Source organism: Schistocerca piceifrons, chromosome 4 (assembly GCF_021461385.2).
Source record: "Schistocerca piceifrons isolate TAMUIC-IGC-003096 chromosome 4, iqSchPice1.1, whole genome shotgun sequence".
Taxonomy (NCBI): domain Eukaryota; kingdom Metazoa; phylum Arthropoda; class Insecta; order Orthoptera; family Acrididae; genus Schistocerca; species Schistocerca piceifrons.
This window is the reverse complement of record NC_060141.1, coordinates 621,816,136-621,836,705: the sequence shown is the minus strand read 5'-3', so window position 1 is coordinate 621,836,705 and position 20,570 is coordinate 621,816,136. Positions and strand designations below refer to the sequence as shown.

General features: G+C 43.6%; 1 protein-coding gene across 1 annotated transcript in view; it reads right to left on the bottom strand.

Moving 5' to 3' along the window:
• Nucleotides 1-20,570, bottom strand: part of LOC124795430 (synaptic vesicle glycoprotein 2C-like) — a 188,059-nt gene that overhangs the window by 9,335 nt on the left and 158,154 nt on the right. Inside the window, exon 11 of the mRNA XM_047259457.1 lies at nt 18,960-19,087. Coding sequence (XP_047115413.1) covers nt 18,960-19,087 — 128 coding nt within the window. The remainder of the gene's footprint in view (nt 1-18,959; nt 19,088-20,570) is intronic.

Here is a 20,570-nt window from a genome sequence, read left to right as displayed (position 1 = left end):
AGGATGGCAACATAGTGAAAGAACTGGAAGCGAGGTGTAGCAAAGCTAATGCTGTGAGCGCTCAGCTACGATCTACTCTCTTCTGCAAGAAGGAAGTCAGTACCAAGACTAAGTTATCTGTGCACCGTTCAATCTTTCGACCAACTTTGTTGTATGGGAGCGAAAGCTGGGTGGATTCAGGTTACCTTATCAATAAGGTTGAGGTTACGGATATGAAAGTAGTTAGGACGATTGCAGGTACTAGTAGATGGGAACAATGGCAGGAGGGTGTCCACAATGAGGAAATCAAAGAAAAACTGGGAATGAACTCTATAGATGTAGCGGTCAGGGCGAACAGGCTTAGATGGTGGGGTCATGTTACACGCATGGGAGAAGCAAGAGACTCATGGGTTCAGCAGTAGAGGATAGGAGGAGTAGGGTAGACCAAGGAGAAGGTACCTGGATTCGGTTAAGAATGATTTTGAAGTAATAGGCTTAACATCAGAAGAGGCACCAATGTTAGCACTCAATAGGGGATCATGGAGCAATTTTATAAGGGGTACTATGCTCCAGACTGAACGCTGAAAGGCATAATCAGTCTTGATGATGATGATGATGATGATGAGTGTATTTTCTCGACATCCACCTACTTGGGGAAAATTGACCATTACTTAGAAGAAAACTGTCTATTGTTACACAGTCAACATGGGTTTAGAAAACATCGTTCCTGTGAAACACAACTGGCTCTTTATTCATATGAAGTGTTGAGTGCTATTGACAAGGGATTTCAGATCGATTCCGTATTTTTGTATTTCCGGAAAGTTTTTGACACTGTACCACACAAGCAGCTTGTAGTGAAATTGCGTGCTCATGGAATATCGTCTCAGTCATGCGACTGTATTTGTGATTTCCTGTCAGAGACGTCACAGTTCGTAGTAATTGACGGAAAGTCATCGAGTTAAACAGAAGTGATTTCTGGCGTTCCGCAAGTTAGTGTTATAGGCCCTTTGCTGTTCCAATCTGAGCAGCCGTCTTAGGTTGTTTGCAGATGACGCTGTCGTTTATCGACTAATAAAGTCATCAGAAGATCAAAACGAATTGCAAAACGGTTTAGAAAAGATATCTGAATGGTGCGAAAAGTGGCAGTTGACCCTAAATAACGAAAAGTGTGAGGTCATCCACGTGAGTGCTAAAAGTAATTCATTAAACTTCGGTTACACGATGAACCAGTGTAATCCAAAAGCCGTAAATTCAACTAAATGCCTAGGTATTACAACTACGCACAACTTAAATTGGAAGGAGCACATAGAAAACGTTGTGGGGGAGGCTAACCAAAGACTGCGTATTATTGGCAGGACACTTAGAAAATGTAACAGATCTACTAAGGAGACTAACTACACTACCCTTGTCTGTCCACTTTTAGAATACTGCTGCGCTGTGTGGGATCCTTGCCAGATAGGACTGACGGAGTACATCGAAAAAGTTCAAGGAAGGCAGCACGTTTTGTATTATCGGGAAACATGGGAGAGAGTGTCACAGAAGTGATACAGGATTTGGGCTGGACATCATTAAAAGAATGGCGTTTTTCGTTCCGATGGAATCTTCTCACAAAATTTCAATCACCAACTTTCTCTTCCGAATGTGAAAATATTTTGTTGACACCGATCTACATAGGGAAAATCGATCACTACGATAAAATAAGAGAAATCAGAGCTCGTACGGAAATATATAGGTGTTCGTTCTTTCCGCGCGCTATACAAGATTGGAATAATAGAGAATTGTGAAAGTGGTTCGATGGACTCTTTGCCAGGTACTTAAATGTGATTTTCAGAGTATCCCTGTAGATGTAGATGCTATAAAATAAGAGTAATCGGTGTTTGCACTAACACATTTAAGTGTTCGTTTTCCCAACATGTTACTCGAGACTGGAACATAAGACAAATAACGTGAATGTTGTTCGATGAAGTTTCTGTGTATTGCAGAGTAGGCATACAGAGGTTGATTTACCTGTGCTGATGTCACGCCTCTCATCGGCGTTCGAGGGTTGTATAGTAGCGGGACAGGTTCCTCGAATGTATTCTAGACGACCTTGCTCGAGCACACAAAGCTTAACTCATGAATAGCTTCTACCACGAGGGAGTAATCGATCCAATGATATGATTCACTGACATAAACCGGATTGACCAATTAAATTTGAAATGCACGTCGCAGGAACGCTCCCCACACAGTATTTGACCACAGTAGGACCTCTGTAGGAGAGTGGGACAAGCTGGACTACAGGCATTTCGACCAGAGCCGTGCATTCCGCCACATTTACCCCCACGAGGCCGCCTGCGGCCGAGCGTTCTGTTCTGTTGCTCCCGCGGGGGAACAGTGGAGCTCTGCTGTATCGGGAGCAGAGTTGGCGAACCGCGATGCGCATCTGGGTCCGCCGCTCGTTGGGGTACCTGACCGACCCGCAGAGTCAACATGAGTCGATGCAACAGACAGCGCTGTTTACGGGCAGTGCAGCCCTAAGCAGACACTTCAGCGCAAGACAGCCGGCCGGAGTGGCCGTGCGGTTCTAGGCGCTACAGTCTGGAACCGAGCGACCGCTACGGTCGCAGGTTCGAATCCTGCCTCGAGCATGGATGTGTGTGATGTCCTTAGGTTAGTTAGGTTTAATTAGTTATAAGTTCTAGTCGACTGATGACCTCAGAAGTTAAGTCGCATATTGCTCAGAGCCAAGCCAGTCAGCGCAAGACATGAAGTGATCAGGTGGCAAACAAGTCGCAGTTGGTTTGGTGTCCCTGATAGCGCTTTGGGTTGTACATTATTACTTCTGAAATACATATCAGACGCCAAGAATCCTACCGAGTATTAGAAAGTGTGAGTGAGGGAACAAAGCAGTTTCCATGGAACCGGACGAGGGAACCCATACTCGTCTGAAGAAAGCAGGAGATAGCATGGAATGGCAAAATTTTCCATTCGTTGTAAACAATCAAAATAGATCTGTAGGTTTTGCAGAGTGTAGTGGCTGTTGTAAGTTATTAGCTTTCCGGGATGGCAGAACTATTACACTGTTGCGACATCGGAATACCTTCAAAGCTTCTCCTAATAGTTATGTCACCAGTAGTAACAACCTTCTGGCGTGAGTGGGCACGGTCCATTGTCCTGGAGGAGTGTGTGTGCAAAAGATTTCCGGCCATTGAGTGCACATATTGGAGAAGACTTTCAAGGTCTACCTTGCACAGATACTACTATAAATAAGAGCACAGTACCCCACTGCGAGTGCAAGAAACGTGGTTCCTTACCCTTCAAAAATTTCTCGAGACATAAACAAAATTTCAGGCAAGTGCTGTATGGCTATGTTACCACAAGTGTTGCAGAATATGAAGAATGGTGCGTGCGCACGCCCAACTGACATATGGACAGACGCGCACACAAAAACGTATTATTTGACTCTTACTACGCATTCAGTTTCGCGAGGGTTGCAGTGAAAGAATCGAGTCCGATTTATTGCAGTTGCCGCCTGATATAGAGGTAAGTGCAACGAAAATACAGTGAGAAACTGAAACTAACATGAGTAAATTACGGACTTTTACAAGCCAATTTCCGAGGGTTACTTCTTTACTGACCAAGGTGCAAATGTGAAAAAGGCACATGAGAACTAATGCGTCTTCCGAGTAACATCTACTCTCTTAGCACTGTTCTACGCCACGCCGTTGAAGGTTAGTGGTTGCAGGAATATTGTCCTAACGTCTAAGCGTCGTTGGAAGCAATGAAATATACCGTAACGTATTCAAAAAGCAGGGGCCTTATGAAAGAGTCACTTTTGCAGTTTACATTAAAGCAGCACATTGATACTCGTAGGAATACTTTGTGTGTCATACTAAAATCCGTGTTTATGCAGCATGAACAAACTCCTGAAGTCTTACGTGACCTAGGGAAAATACACATGCTTCAGAACTGATATTACCATGTAGCTGACAAATTGATTCGGTTTCTCAATGTATTTATAGCTGCTACCAAGACAATGACAGTAGTCCGATACTGTATTTGCTTGAACCGTGGGTGTACCAATTACAGAAACACTCTGCTGAGAACATGGCGGACAATAAGGTAACCCCTCCCATATATGTAAAACCATGCATATGTTTAAATAAAATTTGAAAGAAATTGATGAATTTTTAGTTATATGTTTCAAGTACTCAGAACTGGATAAAAGATCGTGTTAATAGAAGACAATGTTCCTAAATATCGTAAGTCACTAGCAGGAAATAGCATTACTGAAAGCAAGCGCTTGGGATCTCAGAAGCGAAAAAATAGAAATACAGGAAGTGCATTAGCTTTTATTATCTTAGTACCAAACAAGCGTCATCTGAAGCAGCTCCCGATAACTGAGAGACGAAGTTTATATCACAGAACGGTCCACACTTGGTGCACCTCAAAGTAAATGCGATGTTACGTGGGTTTGCTAATTAAATATTTTATCAGCACGGAAGTCCTTAACGGTTGATCGTATGAGAGTGAAAAGCTGTATATTCATGTGAACAATGCACTAATTGCAGGGATGCGATATAACATATTTACTAGGACTGTTGATATTTTTAAAAATATCGATATTCCCATACATCGCTAGTTGAAAAATATCGTTTTCGGCTCTCGATGCATCGAAAAGAGTATCGAAATATCGGCAGAAAAAATATCGGCGTACCTACCCATAAAAATATCGGCTGCACATTGTAAATATACTGCCGGTTTTAGAGCTATAAATTTAAGTATTGACTTATTGTCAGACTTCTGTAAATCAACAACTAACAGGCTGCTTAACCTCTTTAGAGCAAGAATTGAAAGCAAAACGATGCACGTTCACACTTGGCGATAATCGCTTTGCTAACAATGGTGACTGCATGTAAGTGACGCAATAAAAAGTGTGATGAGTCCTTCGATCGCTTTCGTCACATATCGGATTTGTCTGGAACACTCCATGTCGACTTCATTTTTTCCCATTCTTCAAACGCCTGCGAAGCAGCTGTTGTCGAAAATGTGTGGTGAAGCTAAACGTTGCAGTTTCTGTTGGTAGCGCCGAACGCCGATTACGTCAACATTTCCCCTCACACCCCTCCGCCCACTGCAACGACCAAGCTTGTCATTTAGATTTTTAGTCATCATTTTCAGCAGCTGCTTTTGAAGAATTTCGATGTGAAGAAATAGCACACTGGTTGTGTTAAAAATTGTTTTTTAACGCGACCTGCGTGCTGTTTCTTCACATCGGAAATATTATTCACATCAACACCCGTCCAGAACAATCGGTGTTCTTCTTCTGTGCCATATGTACTTGCTTCACAGAGTCAAAGAGAAAGATTGGACGCGATGAAAGCTCAAAAAGTAGTAAGACTCCACACAGTGAAAATAAGAGTATGTCTAATTACAATTTCAAAAGAATAATATCAAAAGAACAACTTCGAATAATTTCGAAAATTGCGAAAAAATATAATATAAAATAAAAATATCGGATTACGATATTGTCGTTTTTGTATCGATGTATCGGAGGAAAGGCATCACCGATACAAATCGAACATTTTTGGAAAATGGATCGATATTTTGTCAATAGCCCTAACATTTACACTCCACGAAGGCCTGCCGTATTACTTGCAGAATGTCATACAAAGCCTCAATAACGAAACATGCAAAGAGTGTCTGGAGGAGGAGAAAACTGTCAATGAAGTTGACATGTATTTGTCGATTGGAAACCTAATGAGAGACAGTCATTTCTGGAGTCGTGGAAATCAGGAGCAACAATTTACGCCAGACTGTCGGAAGTGACACGAGAAGTACTATATACACTTATTTCTAGTTGTATTTCGTAGAGTTTGGCTTGTAAATATAGAAAAACGAAATGTAATACACATGGAAAATGAGAATGACCTAATTCTAGTGGGCTGCAACATCACTGTAAGTTTCAGTTTCATTTACACGACATCGTATTTCATTACCATAAATCTCTAACATCTTAATTGCTTGTTTCAGTAACAAATTCATCCCGAAAGACATTATAGCGTTACGAAAAGAAGAATATGTCATCATTTACTTGAAGCAAGAAAGTTTTCAGTAAAATTTGTATGTCATTCTTGATGCAGTTTGTGTTCCTTCATTAAATTAGTTATTAATTTTAACAAATACATTTGCACCCAACAGATAATTTAGTAGCACTATCGTACTGTGATATCGAGTAGATAACTTTGTAGATACATAACGGCAGTGTTTCCTAAACTTTTGCGACCTGTGCCCCCCTTTCACAAAAATCCCGGCCTTATTAAAAAGACGTATTTACCGCAACATCCAAGTAATTGAATTCCAAGCAAACTGTTTGATACCCCGATGGTTTTGTATAGTTTTTATTTTAGTTGTATCTCATCAAAATGGCTGACGAAGGCTTTTCCACATTGGGTACTTTAGTATGCAGTGTTAAAGTATTTTACATTTTTCCATTAAGCTAGAAGTTTTCATTACGGGATTAACTGGGTCAGCTCTTTCTTGGAAGGTGGTGAGAAGGATCCGCCTGCTTTGCATGGCACATAGCTCTTAAGCCAGGAACCACAGAAGTTATAGAAGGTCTCAAATTATTCTCGGCAAGAAGCCTGTTTTTGTATTTATTTTTTATATAAATGTAGGAGTTAAAAGCCTTTTCACACAAATATGTGGATGAGAGAGGTAATAAAGTTCTTACTGCTGTATTTGACAGTATTTCTAATTCAGCCTTTAAGCTTAGCCAGTAACTTATCCTTCACAAAGATTTATAACTTTCCTGTAACTTAAGCTGGCTGGAAGTTTCCAGAAACTGCTCGCTTTAAATCACAATTCATGTGAATTCCAAAATTACTGTCTCCTCCAAGAGACTGCGCTTCCATTTCTTATTACTAGACAGGACAGGGAAACAGTCTTTGAAAGTTTTCCCACGTCCATCAAATGATGCTCTTGACGTTTTCGTTTGACGAAAGACGAATTTCTTCTTGGAAATCGATGTTCGTCGGAAGTGTCACAAATTTCTACTAGGATATCGTGAAGGGTATCGAAGCATTCAGTTTTATTGGAACTTGAACAGGATGGGGCAGACTTTTTAATTTTTTAGCTTATAACGTTACATATGAGCATGACGAAGACATAGTAAAGAAATTGTCGAAGGTAGGGAATATATTTGGAAGAATAAACAGATGAATAAAAAATGAAGCGAAGAAGGAAACAAGACTGAAATTTTATGACACAATGGCAGCTCCAGTGCTCCTTTACGGAAGTGAAACGTGGCTTATACACAGACGTCAAGAAAGTCGTATACAAGTATCGGAGATGAGGTTTGTAAGAGCAATAAAGAGATAAATGCCCAAGAGCCACAGATTCACAAATTCGGAAATTAGTGAAGAGTTGCATGTATATAACATCCTCAATAAAATACAAGAAAACAGAAGAAACTGGAATAAACATCTTAAAAGAATGACTGGAGAAAGATTACCTCTCCAGACAATATGATTTAAGCCCGTTGGGAGAAGAAGTCAAGGAAATCGAGGAAGCGATAGGTACCGTAACAGGCAAAACATAAGAAGGTGTAATGTTTGAAGTGAAGTTAATGAGATGAGCCTCACCTCAGGTGTCCTTCCTCAAATTGACACGTGTCCATCTTTAGTGTCGGCGTCACTGAAACCCCTTAGTCCGCATCTCGTGGTCGTGCGGTAGCGTTCTCACTTCCCACGCCCGGGTTCCCGGGTTCGATTCCCGGCGGTGTCAGGGATTTTCTCTGCCTCGTGATGACGGGGTGTTGTGTGTTGTCCTTAGGTTAGTTAGGTTTAAGTAGTTCTAAGTTCTAGGGGACTGATGACCATAGATGTTAAGTCCCATCACAGTGCTCAGAGCCATTTGAACCATTTTTTTGAAACCCCTTATGAAGCAAGTACTGTATCCACGTAGTACTCGTTTCTTCCGCACATCAGGCAGGCTGTGCGAACAGCCGGCCGCCGGATTGACGTGGGTAAGCAGCTTTCATCACAACCTATAAATGTATGTGACAGCATTCATAGTGAGCCATGATCGGCTCGCGTTTGTGCCGTTGTCAGGTTGGCGTCGTGTATTCGTATTATGACCTCTCGTTTTCTTAGTGCGTTCACTGGCGCCACTACGTGTGCTCGCTTTGTCTGTCCGTGAGTGGCAACTAGGGCGTTTATCGATAGCGATTACTATGGTACTGTCCGCCTCTGTAGCGTAGCGATAGCGTTAGCGCCTACCACGCAGTGGGCCCCGGTTCGATTCCCGGCAGGAGACTGGTTGTTGTGTGTCCATCATTGACTCGCAAGTCGCCGATGTGGCGTCACCTATAAACGACTTGCAGTACGGCGGCCTAGCTCTCCCGAATGGGGCCTCCTGGCCAACAATGCCATATGATCATTTCATTTTCCACTGTGGCACTACCTTTGGAACGACCGCCAGTATTTTCGGGTCGTCGTGTATCGGAGTTCAAGAGGGACGGAGCAGCAGTCAGTACTCGCCCGACCGCTGGCGCCATACATGTACTGGCCGACGGAATTGCGTAGTCGTGAGAGTGCAGGACCACGTCAAGGATCGGAATCAGCTAGTTTAAGTTATTGCTTGTGGCCTTCAGCTGACAAATAATTAAAATTCTTCTTAATAAGGCCTTCAGACGTAAGTGTAGCTTGTGTAGCAGTCAACTTTTTTAAACGATTGCTTTTAAAAAATTATTTCCTTAAATAAAGTGTATGTTTACTGTGCAACCAACGGTTACTGATTAGGCGCCGTCCACACCTTTTCCTGTCTTCCCTAAGTCCCACGTATCACATATAAATGATTCGTCTCTATGGCAATGAATCCACAATCTTCAGTGCGAATGCACATTTACGTTCGAACTCCAGCGGGAATCTAAAATTAGCTAGCACGGAGGACATGGACATGGACAAGGACTGCTGATAGGTGTTGCTAGGTGGAAGTGAGAGTCGACGATAGCGTGTGCGGAAATAATCCATTCTTATGCGATAAACGGCATGTCCTGCTGGTACAGTGGTTTACGTAGCTGCCCACTAAGCCGGAGATTCCAGGTTCGAGTCCCGATCTGGCACGCATTTTCAAGCGTCGCCGCTGATTCCTCATAAAGTCCTCATGCACCTGACATCATGAATTCGTACCCTATCCTCTCCTTTCCTTTATTGTGGTGTCCTGCACACTCGTCTGGTCTTAGGTAGCCGGCCGGTGTGGCCGTGCGGTTCTAAGCGCTTCAGTTTGGAACCGCGTGACCGCTACGGTCGCAGGTTCGAATCCTGCCTCGGGCATGGATGTGTGTGATGTCCTTAGGTTAGTTAGGTTTAAGTAGTTCTAAGTTCTAGGGGACTGATGACCTCAGTAGTTAAGTCCCATAGTGCTCAGAGCCATTTGAACCATTTTGGTCTTAGGTGCCTAAAACGATGCTGCCTTCTCCTATAGGTAAACAACAATTCAAGCAAATCACATTAAAGGTTTTCATTACAATAAAGTAGACAGTACTTAACTTTGAGTCGCAGGCAAATGGCGACATGCAAATAATCAATGTCCTTCGCTACATACAATGTCCGTACAAGTAATTCACACATGTCCATATGGATCACTAATAACGGCTCTTCTAGTGCGCGGTTTCTAGTCCGGATGTGCTAATGCGCGTCTTCTACTGTGCGGCCGAGGCTGGCAGGGGCGACGCTTATATTCTCTTCGGATAGACGCCGCTCCTGTCGTTGTGCGGTATTAGTCAGCGTATTATTCGCTGACGTCGTCTCGCAGTCTTCTCTGCTCTTACGTTCTTCATATTCGTGCCGGCGCTCGTCCTTACGCCGTAACATTTATCCCTCTTGAGTTTACATAAAACTGCTCTCTGCCCGAACAGGCAAATGAAGGCCCAATGGCGCCGACCGATCGCCGTGTCATCCTCACCCACAGGCGTCGCTGGATGCGGATACGGAGGGGCACGTGCTCAGCACACCGCTCTCCTGCCCGTATGTCAGTTTACGTGACCAATGCCACTACTTCTCAATCAAGTAGCCCCTCCGTTTGCCTCACAATGGCTGAGTGCACCCCGCTTGCTGACAGCGCTTGGTAAACCGGATGGTACCCTATCAAAATGCTAGCCCAGCCCGACAGCGCGTAACTTCGGTGATCTGACGGGAACAGATGTTACCATTGCGGCAACGCCGTTGGCATCGGTTTATATAACCGAGACATGTCCTTGTATGGCCAGTGTTGTTAACCACGAGTTACGCGTCGCCTCCGCAGAGTCTGGGGATGCCAACCTCGCCTACAGGCAGCGCGCCTGCCGCAACAGAGAGCGCTCTCGGCAGGGCACTATTTTGCTATGCCAGGTCACGTGCCCTCGCAGTGCCACATGGGTATCCATCCGCTCCCGTCTATTTAGGCCACCACATCACAGTACGAAATCAATTACGCCTATAGCTAAGTCGGCAGCACCAGCAGTTTCGTCCAGCCGCATCAACTGTTCAGTTCCAGCACTACCATTTGGCGGTACCTACAGTTTCTCCTCAGCGCTCGATGCCGGCAGATCCTGCCCGGTTCGTCGTCATCAGCGGTACGTCTATAGTCATACTCCTGTGGTACCGGCCCAGTTTCGTTCCAGGCCTTCACGACGACGCCTACCATTATTCAGGTCTCGTCGTGTAGGCACGTCGCAGTAAACATACGATACTGGCTATTAAAATTGCTGCACCACGATAGTGACGTGCTACAGACGCGAAATTTAACCGACAGGGAGAAGATGCTGTGATATGCAAATGATTAGCTTTTCAGAGCATTCACACAAGGTTGACGCCGGTGGCGTTACCGACAACGTGCTGACATTAGGAAGGTTTCCAACCGATTTCTCATACACAAACAGCAGTTGACCGGCGTTGACTGGTGAAACGTTGTTGCGATGCCTCGTGTATGCAGTAGAAATGCGTACCATCACGATTCCGACTTTAAATAAGGTCGGATTGTAGCCTATCGCGATTGCGGTTTATCGTATCGCGACATTGCTGCTCGCGTTGATCGAGATCTAATGACTGTTAGCAGAATATAGAATCGGTGGGTTCGGGAGGGTAATACAGAACGCCGTGCTGGATCCCAACGGCCTCGTATCACTAGCAGTCGAGATGAGAGGCATCTTATCCGCATGGCTGTAACGGATCGTGCTGCCAAGACTCGTTCCCCGAGTCAACAGATGGGGGCATTTGCAAGACAACAACCATCTGCACGAACAGTTCGACGAGTGCCTGCGATGGTGTACTCAACGACCAACCTGGGTGCACGAATGGCAAAACGTCGTTTTTTCGGATGAATCCAGGTTGTGTTTACAGCATCATGATGGTCGCATCCCTGTTTGGCGACATCGCGGTGAACGCACATTGGAAGCGTGAATTCGTCATAGCCATACTGGCGTATCACCCGGCGTGATGGTATGGGGTGCCATTGGTTACACGTCTCGGTCACCTCGTGTTCGCATTGATGGCACTTTGAACAGTGGACGTTACATTTCAGATGTGTTACGATCCGTGGCTCTATCCCTCATTCGATCTCTGTGAAACCCTACATGTCAGCAGGATAATGCACGACCGCATGTTGCAGGTCCTGTACGGGCCTTTCTGGATACAGAAAATGTTCGACTGCTGCCATGGCCAGCACAGTCTCCAGATCTCTCACCAACTGAAAACGTCTGGCCAATAGTGGCCGAGCAACTGACTCGTCACAATACGCCAGTCACTATGCTTGATGAACTGTGGTAACGTGTTGAAATTGCATGGGCAGCTGTACCTGTACACGCCATCCAAGCTCTGTTTGACTCAATGCCTAGATGTATCAAAGCCGTTATTACGGCCAGAGGTGGTTGTTCTGGGTACTGATTTCTCAGGATCTCTGCACCCAAATTGCCTGAAAATGTAATCACATGTCAGTTCCAGTATAATATATCTGTCCAATGAATACCCGTTTATTATCTGCATTTCTTCTTGGTGTAGCAATTTTAATGGCCAGTAGTGTATTTCCGTTTTGTGTGTAGTTGCGTGTGTGCTCATCAAAGGACATTATTATTGAGTTTTGTTTTGTTAACAAAGTTTCTCTTTCAGAAGTGTCTTCGATCACTCCTCAGGGCGAGGATACAACAGCAAGCCGAGCGGTGTAGCCGTGCGGTCTCAGGCGCCTTTCCACGGTTAGCGCGGCTGCCCCCGTCGGAGGTTCGAGCCCTCCTTTGGGTATGGGTGTGTGTATTGTCCTTAGCGTACGTTAGTTAAGTTAGATTAAGGAGTGTGCAAACCTACGGACTGATGACCTCAGCAGTTTGGTCCCATAGAACTTATCACAAATTTCCAAATTTACTACAGCAATCCCGTTACATTTGCCTGCACAAAAAATTGCAGTGACTGAAATTTCAATTACCCGCAATGTTACGCAGGAGCTAGTCACGGTATGGGGTATACAGTACTGTCAATAAAAATAAAGTTCACTTATAATTATGATTACAGCAGCAGAATTAACAGCTCTTTGACAGTTAGCATAAGGACACACCTTCCAAAAACAAGAAAAAAAATTGCACCATGTCATGTTTAGCACTACAGACCTAGTGAAGACGCTTAATTTATTGTTGTGGATTCAAGAGCGATAAAAGTGTGTAAACAACGGCAGCTGCGTCACTGGTATAGTCGACGGTCTAACATGCAAGGTTTGATTCTTATCTGACTTAGTACAAGTTTTCTGCGTTGGTTGAGGTTAAGGTTGCAAAGGTCATTAAGGATTCTTGGCGCTGAGTCGTACCACTTTCCTCGCTTTGTTCGGTTCGTTTCATTTCTGCCCATACGTTTTCAGTAGGATTTAGGTCTGCTGCAGAAGGAAAGCGATGGAAAAGAGAAATCTCATTCTATTCTGCAAACCACTCCCGTACCATGGCTGAGATGGTCCTGCTGCAACAGATTACTCACTCTGAATATGTGTTTCACCGTGATTGTCACATTGATGGTAGCATACTATTCGTCGTAATTGGATTATATGGGCTGCACCAAATCGACCATTTATGCTGTGAAGGATTGCTAGTCGACGGTAACACATCCAGCCGTAAACTACCACTGTCGAACGCCATCGCGTTGTCACTTGTGGGTGTATTTGGAGTGGAAACGGGGCACTTTGCGCCTGTATACTCCTACGGAACCATCATTCGCCGAGTACAATATCCATTCGTTGGAAAATGTCACGTTCCGCCAGTCACGCTTAATACTGTCGTCGGCAAACGCTAACCCGTAGAGTAGATGATCACAACGGGCTTCTCGAAGGCCGCACGATTGCTAAGCACTCCGGTCTCCCGAAGCCGGCGCCGAACCTTATCCACCGACCCGCGAAACGCAGAAGCATGTTTCAACTGTACCGCCTTTATAATTATTTTACTGTGAGATGTTGATAAGTCCATTATCTAAACATTGTTGTCAGACGTCAAAGTCCAGTTCTCCAACGTCTACTGGGTTCTCCAGTATCTCGGTATGTCCCTAACTGTGTAGTATTTATGACACCTGATGATTAATTCTCACATATTACGTCAAACAGACGTACACCTGTGAGTTCATTCTCCATCAGAAGTGACTGATTTACAGCCAAAATTCAATGGCATAAACGCATCTTCTGTAAGAAATCAGATGCACATTATCGAAATAGTACACTTCCCAGACAGCAAATTGTTGAACCAGAAGAACGTGTCTGTTAGGGTGGAGGGGCTGGGTTGTTTGGAGAAGACCAGACAGCGAGGTCATCGGTCTCATCGGATTGGGGAAGGACGGGGAAGGAAGTCGGCCGTGCCCTTTCAAAGGAACTATCCCGGCATTTGCCTGGAGCGTTTTAGGGAAATCGCGGAAAACTTAAATCAGTATGGCCGGACGCGGGATTGAACCGTCGTCCTCCCGAATGCGAGTCCAGTCTGCTAGCCACTGCGCCACCTCGCTCGGTGTGTTAGGGTGGAAAAAATGAAGGATATTTGTATGGATTCGAACATGAGCCACTTCACATATAAAGCCTGCGCCGAATTTATTCAGCAGTTATCTTTTCGGTTAACACGCGCTGTACCGATAAACAATACCAGCACAACCTATGTGCAGAAAAACTTTTCCGCCTTCTTGGAACACATCTGGATTAGGTGCTACCTGTTGAAGAAATTATCAGTTCTTTAAGTTATTTGTCACCTCAGTTTACTGTAATTATTAAGTATTGTAACCTCTTCTGCATGTTTACAAGGTAAACAGAAAAACTGGGAAAATGTAACATGCTGCGTTTCATTCGCGTCAGTGCTGCAGTAGACTTTAATTCTGCCTGCGATCACCGCTGTCTTTCAAGTGTACGTTACTGGTCGTAAGCAACGGTGTGGATATATTTACAGCTGAAGAGTTATCTGAAATGTTTCTTGTGTTTAAGTTTATTGAAAAAAAATGGCACAGCGGTACATCGATGCTATGCACGACTGTTTTCACCGTGACGGTAATCACATAATACTACTTTTGCGTCTGAACGTAGGTGCTTGGGAACAACCATTACTTCTTCGTAATGGTGGTCCTTTGTTACAGGTTTCTCACTGAATGAAGATATTTTTACAGAAACAAAGTCAGTGCGGTAACAAACAATAAACCATAATTACCTTTCTGCCTGTAAAAAGTCACAACAGCTCAAGCTTGCTTATAACAAATTACTGTAAGTATTCCTGAAGGAAATCGGCAATTTTGTCGTTAGAGTTCGGGATAGGCCGGTATATGGAGCGGAATAATAAACACATTAGTGTCCCTCTCCCATCGCAGATGCCAAAACAGTGTCGTGAAAACCAGAGAGCTGGTGATAAGAAATACTGGCAATTTCTATACAAGAAATGAAAAATTGCCGTCGTACCCAATCTGGTCCTATTTCAGTAAGTCTACCAAGGTTCAATCACCGATGTCACGCACATACAGTATTTCGTATAGTTAACTGAATACACTAGTATTTCCACAGTAAGTGCATGAGTATTATTATCCCAGTGTGTGAGACAAGGAGCCGCGCGGTGTAGCCGCCGGTCTAGGGCATCTTGTCACGGTGCGCTCGGCTCCCCCGTCGGAGGTTCGAGTCCTCCCTCGGGTATGGGTGTGTGTGTCGTCCTTAGCGTAAATTAGTTTATGTTAAGTAGTGTGTAAGCTTAGGAACCGATGACCTCAGTAGTTTGGTCCCACAAGCCCTTACCACAAATTTCCAAATTTTGTGAGACAACGGATAAACTTGAGGTTGCGTTTCCTTGTTCAGAACCAAACCAAGCGACGTGAAATTTAAAAAAAATCACACTTTATGGTGTAGACGCAAGGAAACCTCACTCTTCTTCAAGACAGATGGAATACCAATTGCCAAAAAGGTAATTCGAAACCCTCACTTTCCAAGATTATATTACCGTGAGTGATAGTTTTGTCTATTTTACAAATTCCGTGTTAAGCATTTTGTTTGACACGTTTCTAATACGGCAGTCTCTAATTACCACATCCCTTTTTGCTTAAAATTAATTTCTTACTATTTTATGTTGATTCAGTGCGGCTGAGTTTTTTTTTTTTTTTTTTTTTGTTTCCGCTCTGTTTTGCAGCTGCTACAAGGTAGCGACGCCGCGCGGTGGACTTCAGACGACGTTGGGTCCTGACATTAATGCTGAGGTATGTGACGCGTGCGTGGACTGACCAGCTGTCTACGGTTTTACTAATACGATACGCAGCCCAGCGCTAAAGAGTCACCGCGTCCCTCACACGTTAGCATGGACTGAGCCTAAACCAACCTTCCAGCTGCTGATAAATTACAGACCGTCAATTATATTTATTCGTAGGTACAGAATTTAGCTTGCCGAAATGCAGAATGTACAAAGGAATAAAACAGTCTCCTGTATTCTTACAGAATACTGTAGAAAAAATATAAAAAGGTGTCCTGTAAACGTACGTCCAGAAAATTGTTTCATTTGTCTCAAGAACGGCCAGAGCGCTTCCTGTTGACGTACTTAGTCCGCCGAAAACCGTACAATGGCCGTCCATAAGATTTAGAAACTAATTTTATTCCTGCTGCGTAAGTGACGTCACCCCAGTAACTATGGTGCCAGCTTCAACCACAGTGTAACATAACAGTCGCGACACTCCGTCGCGGCCGGCCACTGTGGCCGAGCGGATCTAGGCGCTTCAGTCTAGAACCGCGCTGCTGCTACGGTCGCAGATTCGAATCCTGCCTTGGGCGTGGATGTGTGTGACGTCAAAAATGGTTCAAATGGCTCTGAGCCCTAACATCTGAGATCATCAGTCCTCTAGAACTTAGAACTACTTAAACCTAACTAACCTAAGGACATCACACACATCCATGCCCGAGGCAGGATTCGAACCTGCGACCGTAGCGGTCGCGCGGATCCAGACTGAAGCGCCTAGAACCGCTCGGCCACAACGGCCGGCTGTGTGACGTCCTTAGGCTAGTTAGGTTTAAGTAGTTCTACGTCTAGGGGACTGATTACCTCAGATGTTAAGTCCTATAGTGCTTAGAGCCATTTGAACTCCATGTTTTTTTTGTTACCTCCAGCGATAGCAGCTCCCCCTTGCGGCCACCAAACGACACTTTTGAATACGATATCGGATGACTATGAATACTAACTTTTATATTGATTCGTAGTTTTTACAATGAGGAGTGTATGTAGTAACATGAAAATCGACAGTAACTAAAAAATTACACCCCATTTGTGATTATTTAGTTTCCTAAAGACCTTGGGAGATACAAAACGGTAGATTACAGGACAGTTTATTTGTGATTCTCTTGTAACGTACAGAATTTAATGATTGTTATCGTTTTCCATTAATAACGAAAAATTTAATGATTGTTATCGTTTTACTTTAATAACGAAAACTTGCTAGTAAACACCAGAAAACTTGCTAGTAAACACTAGAAGACCTAACCTTTTACAGAAAGGCGTCGTATGTCAATAGGTTTGTTCGCTACATTTTCAGCCAAGTCAGTGGATGTGGAACGTAGGAATCTCTAAGGAATGTAGCACTAAGCTCCCACCAAACAGGCCTTGAAGGGCCAACGGTGCCGACCGGCCGCCGTGTCATCCTCAGACCACAGGCATCACTGGATGCCGATATGGAGGGGCATGTGGTCAGCACACCGCTCTCCCGGACGAACGTCAGTTTACGAGACCAGAGCCGCTACTTCTGAATCAAGTAGCTCCTCAATTTGCCTCGCAAGGGCTGAGTGCGCCCGATTGCCAACAGCGCTCGGCAGATCGGATGGTCACCCATCCAAGTGCTAGCCCAGCCCGACACCGCTAAACTTCGGTGATCCGGCGGGATCCGATGTTACCACTGCGGCAAGGCCGTTGCCAAGGGATGTAATACCTATATCATTCAACGTATTAAACAAGCCACCACAACTGTAGCTTAAGGGAAAAATCACATAGATGTGATAATAAATCGTCAAAATCAACTATACTGTTTCCCAACACAGGAGAAACAAATTCCACACTCGTTGCTAAATCTGAGCCACAAACGGCAAGAATCTTCGACACATTTCGTTTTGAAGCAAACTTAATTACCATTACAAAAATATTCATGTATTAGAAAGCTGAGACAAGTGTAGGAAAGGCCGAATCATTGGACTCCATAAGATTTATGTAGTGTCGAGGAAAATACGTATGATAATAACAACAGACAACAGAAATATATGCTTCTCATGCATGAAATGTATTGATATTCTTTTGCTTTCTGCGGACTAAGTTCTAAAATGTAGACATATTCGCAAGTATTTCTTCATAAATAATTTTTAGCTTAGGTCACTGTATCATTGTGATTCGGCTGGTTTTACATGTATTTCACAATAATTCATGTCTCTCGGTAACTCACCAACGCATGGTACACAAAAAATAACCACTACTCCGTTTATTAAGTAGAAATTAATTAAAGGCAAACATTTTTCTTGCGACGCATTTGACTGTCTGCTGCCGGCCGCAGTGGCCGAGATTCTAGGCACTTCAGTCTGGAACCACGCGACCGCTACGGTCGCAGGTTCGAATCCTGCCGCGGGCATGGATGTGTGTGATGTCCTTAGGTTAGTTACGTTTAAGTTGTTCTAAGTTCTAGGGGACTGATGACCTCAGATGTTAAGTCCCATAGTGCTCAGAGCCATTTGAACCATTTTTGACTGTCTGCTTTCTCACATCTTGGAGCGCTACTGTTGCTCCAGCTGTCGAATGGTAACAACTTTCGCAGCAGAGAATATCGTAACTGTATTTATTAGACTGTGCCTTCAACTCACAACTGCAAACAAATGGTTTGGAATCGACCAGTCAGCCGTGAGCAGTCAGTGTGAAGTAGTGGACGTACGCCCACGATGTGTCACAGTTGTATATCACCAATCGCAATGGAACGAGTGTTCACATTCTCCGGAATGTTTTGAAGAAGAAAAAAGTGTATGCAAAATTCTTACAGCGAACTTTGAAACAAAAACAACGGTCCAAGGGCGCCAGCAGCGACTTGATTGAAATACAAAATGCGGTCAGTTCTTATCTGGAAAAAATCATAACCTACTAAAAACGACGAAGTGCAAAACTTCACATGAAGAGTCAATGCTTTGTCGCCATAAGCGGCATTCAGCGCAACGTGAGACGGGAGTTGAACAATATCTCAGACAGACTATTCTGATAGTTTCACATTGTCATGTGAACTGAGGTGGCGAGAAGGCATGGGTCAGAGGCGTTGGGAGGGGGCGGGGGTGGCGGTCAGGAAGAGATCAGGAGGATACCATGTAGGAAGCCTGAAGCATAACAACCACAATCTCAAATTTCCTCTGTTTTCTATTAATCTAATCTCAAAACTTTCTGGACTGATGTGGTATAACTACTCACCGTAAAAAAAATCTCGCACTTTCCACTCTTTCCCAAAATTCAGCATTTGGCAGCTCAGAATACTGCTTACCTATGTTGACACCGCTCACAAGGAAGAAGGGTAGCTGACAGCTTAGGTCCAGCAGCACAGGGAAGATGACGTTGCCCGATAGAGCAGCAATTCGGCCGAACATCATGGTCAGGCTGACAGCCGTGGTTCTGTAACAGAGAAACGAGTGATTTCTGACAAAAGATAAAATCAACTGAAGTAATGATTGGGTAGTAATTATTGATAGCGGTATAGGGCATATGGGAATTACTTTAACGGTCCTTGAGTGGTGCTTCCTCAACGAGAGAAAGGAAAATAAATTCACATTAGTATGTATTTTCGATTGTAACTAAAAGAACATTGTACAGTGGCAAGACGTAGCTGTACGCGCACATTTTTGCGCACAGGAATTTTTCACGATGTTGTCGACTTACAGAAACTGACAAAAACGATCAAAATGGCTTTATCTTGGTTCTTTATACAAAGGAACTTGCTGTGTCGTGGGGTACCCCTCCCCCCATGTGGTGGAGTGACATTAGTATGTTTCCGTGGTGCAGTGACATAGCGTTTCTGTGGTTGAAATATACGCTATGAACGCCTTCTGTATAGCTTAACCACTAATAAGCATTCATAAGATAGAAGTTGTGTGAACGTGTGAGCTATTTTTGTTGGACTCCCTCAACTAGTGCTTCTAGAAGAAAGTGCTGGGGCTCCAAAATTTGAATTTTAACTTGATCACGGCTTTAATAGACTGAAAACATGATATTATACATTCAGAGTAGCTGATAATGTAGAATCAAGTAACTTTTTCCACGTAACGAAAAGTCGGAAATGCACAATGCACTATTAAAACCGCTAACTAAATGCCATTAATTTGTTAAGATAAGAAGCATCACAACAAAAATAGCATGGAAGGAACATAGTCAATATATGATGCTACAAGGCGCTGTGTTTTTAATGACATCTAAATAGATTTTTAATGTTCTGTTAATGTACGGAAAGTAGGGATGAACTTTTGTTCCAAGAAGTCGGTAAGTAGCTGTAAAGTTATTGGTAAATGAGAAAAAAACTAAATTTTAGACATTGTTTCTATTAATAAAATTTTTGCCGTAAATGACCGAAATATATGCTTTCGCGATCACAAAAATGTTTGCTTATTCGAAGAGACGATTGGTTTGCCATTTCGAAAATTCCTGAATGACTTTTGCAGCCTATAACATTCTAACAGTGCTGACATTCGTGTACTCGTTGCTGATTGGCTGTCGTTTTGTGGTTGCAGCTCCAAAATGTGGATTTCCGGCATTTGGTTATGGTGAAAATTTTTTTCGATTTAACACCCTCTATCATGCTCTGATCTTAGTGTTCTGCTGGTTAATCCGAAGATCGGTTTGCTGCAGCTCTCCTTGCTAGTGTATTCTATGCAAGCCTATATATCTCCACTTAACTATTGGAACATACAGCCAATTGTACTAACTTACTACATACAATGTTTGGTTTCCCTCTATAATTTTAAACCCCCTCCCCTTCGTTAAATCAAGTTATCAAATTATGTCGTATCTTTCTCTTCAGTTCGATTAATTACCTCATCATTACTTATCCAATATACCTATCTGATATTCAGCACTCCCCTGTAGCACCACATTTCAAAAACTT